Source organism: Mastomys coucha, unplaced genomic scaffold, assembly GCF_008632895.1.
Source record: "Mastomys coucha isolate ucsf_1 unplaced genomic scaffold, UCSF_Mcou_1 pScaffold3, whole genome shotgun sequence".
NCBI classification, from domain to species: Eukaryota; Metazoa; Chordata; class Mammalia; order Rodentia; family Muridae; genus Mastomys; species Mastomys coucha.
This window is the reverse complement of record NW_022196909.1, coordinates 49,088,468-49,089,471: the sequence shown is the minus strand read 5'-3', so window position 1 is coordinate 49,089,471 and position 1,004 is coordinate 49,088,468. Positions and strand designations below refer to the sequence as shown.

Genomic DNA, 1,004 nt, shown 5'->3' with positions numbered 1-1,004 from the left:
GTTCTAGGACAGGGTCCCCCAATACCCCTTAACTGCTCATGAAGTCATTAGGGAAATTTTTCATCTTAATATTTTAGAGAGGTTCTAGACAGGTCCTTATTTTAGTGCCCTGTCTTCTTCGTGTAGGAAATGTGGTGTCAGGGTTGACAGGTCACAGGAGGAGGAGAGGGACAGGACCTTTGTGTCAAATCCACTCATGGGTGTCAAAGGAACATCTAAGACACTTTTGTATGGAAATAGTATGAGATTAGTATGATTAAGAGTGGTGGTCAAAGAAAACTGACAAGATTTTAAAAACCTATTGTAGACAAATGAAGTTAGCCCCTTTGTTCCCCATCCCCAGCAGCTCAGAACATGAGAGGTGCACTTACGTTGGGGGTCCCTGACCAAAGCCACTGGAGGGCTCAGCATCATCAGATTCAGGATCACAGCTGCCACACAGTGGCCTCTGGGGAGCCACAGATACACCATGCTGGAGGAGAAGAGAGGTTAACCTGGTAGCCAGAGAGGCAGGCCAACCTGGCTGACTGAGGAGGTTGAGAGACTCCACCCACTGATGCTGGGTTGGGCACCTTCAGTGATAAAGAACCAATCAGCAGCTGAGGAGGGCAGCAGCATCAGTTGCTGGTCAGAGGTGCAGAGTGAAGGTCTTTCTGAAATCTCCAGTTTCTTTTCATAAGCAGACAGATGGCTGCAGCTCAGAGCTTCGAAGCTTTGATCAGTTTGGGTCTGCAGCTGTTGCATGGACACTGTATTGAGCCACCTGCCATCCTGACTGAGGGGAGCCTTGACACCATCCGTCTGCCTTAGGATAGTTAAACCTGTGAGAGTCTGGTCCCTACTGGGATTCCTGCTATGACTTCCCCATCTGCTGAGGGAAATCCTCTAACATTTACTCCCTTCCTGCTCTATGTGAAGAGAGGCCATAAGAAGTCTTTGCTAATGCATGCACATAAGGTTAGAAGGAAGATAATCACTGAACACAAAGTATCAATTACAGTTTA

General features: G+C 47.5%; 1 protein-coding gene across 1 annotated transcript in view; it reads right to left on the bottom strand.

Moving 5' to 3' along the window:
• Nucleotides 1–506, bottom strand: part of LOC116074434 (rano class II histocompatibility antigen, D-1 beta chain-like) — a 17,632-nt gene extending 17,126 nt beyond the window's left edge. The window contains exon 1 of the mRNA XM_031347012.1: nucleotides 372–506. Within this exon, the coding sequence (XP_031202872.1) occupies nucleotides 372–471 (100 nt within the window). The 5' untranslated portion in view covers nucleotides 472–506. The remainder of the gene's footprint in view (nucleotides 1–371) is intronic.
• Between the last annotated feature and the right edge of the window lie 498 nt (nucleotides 507–1,004).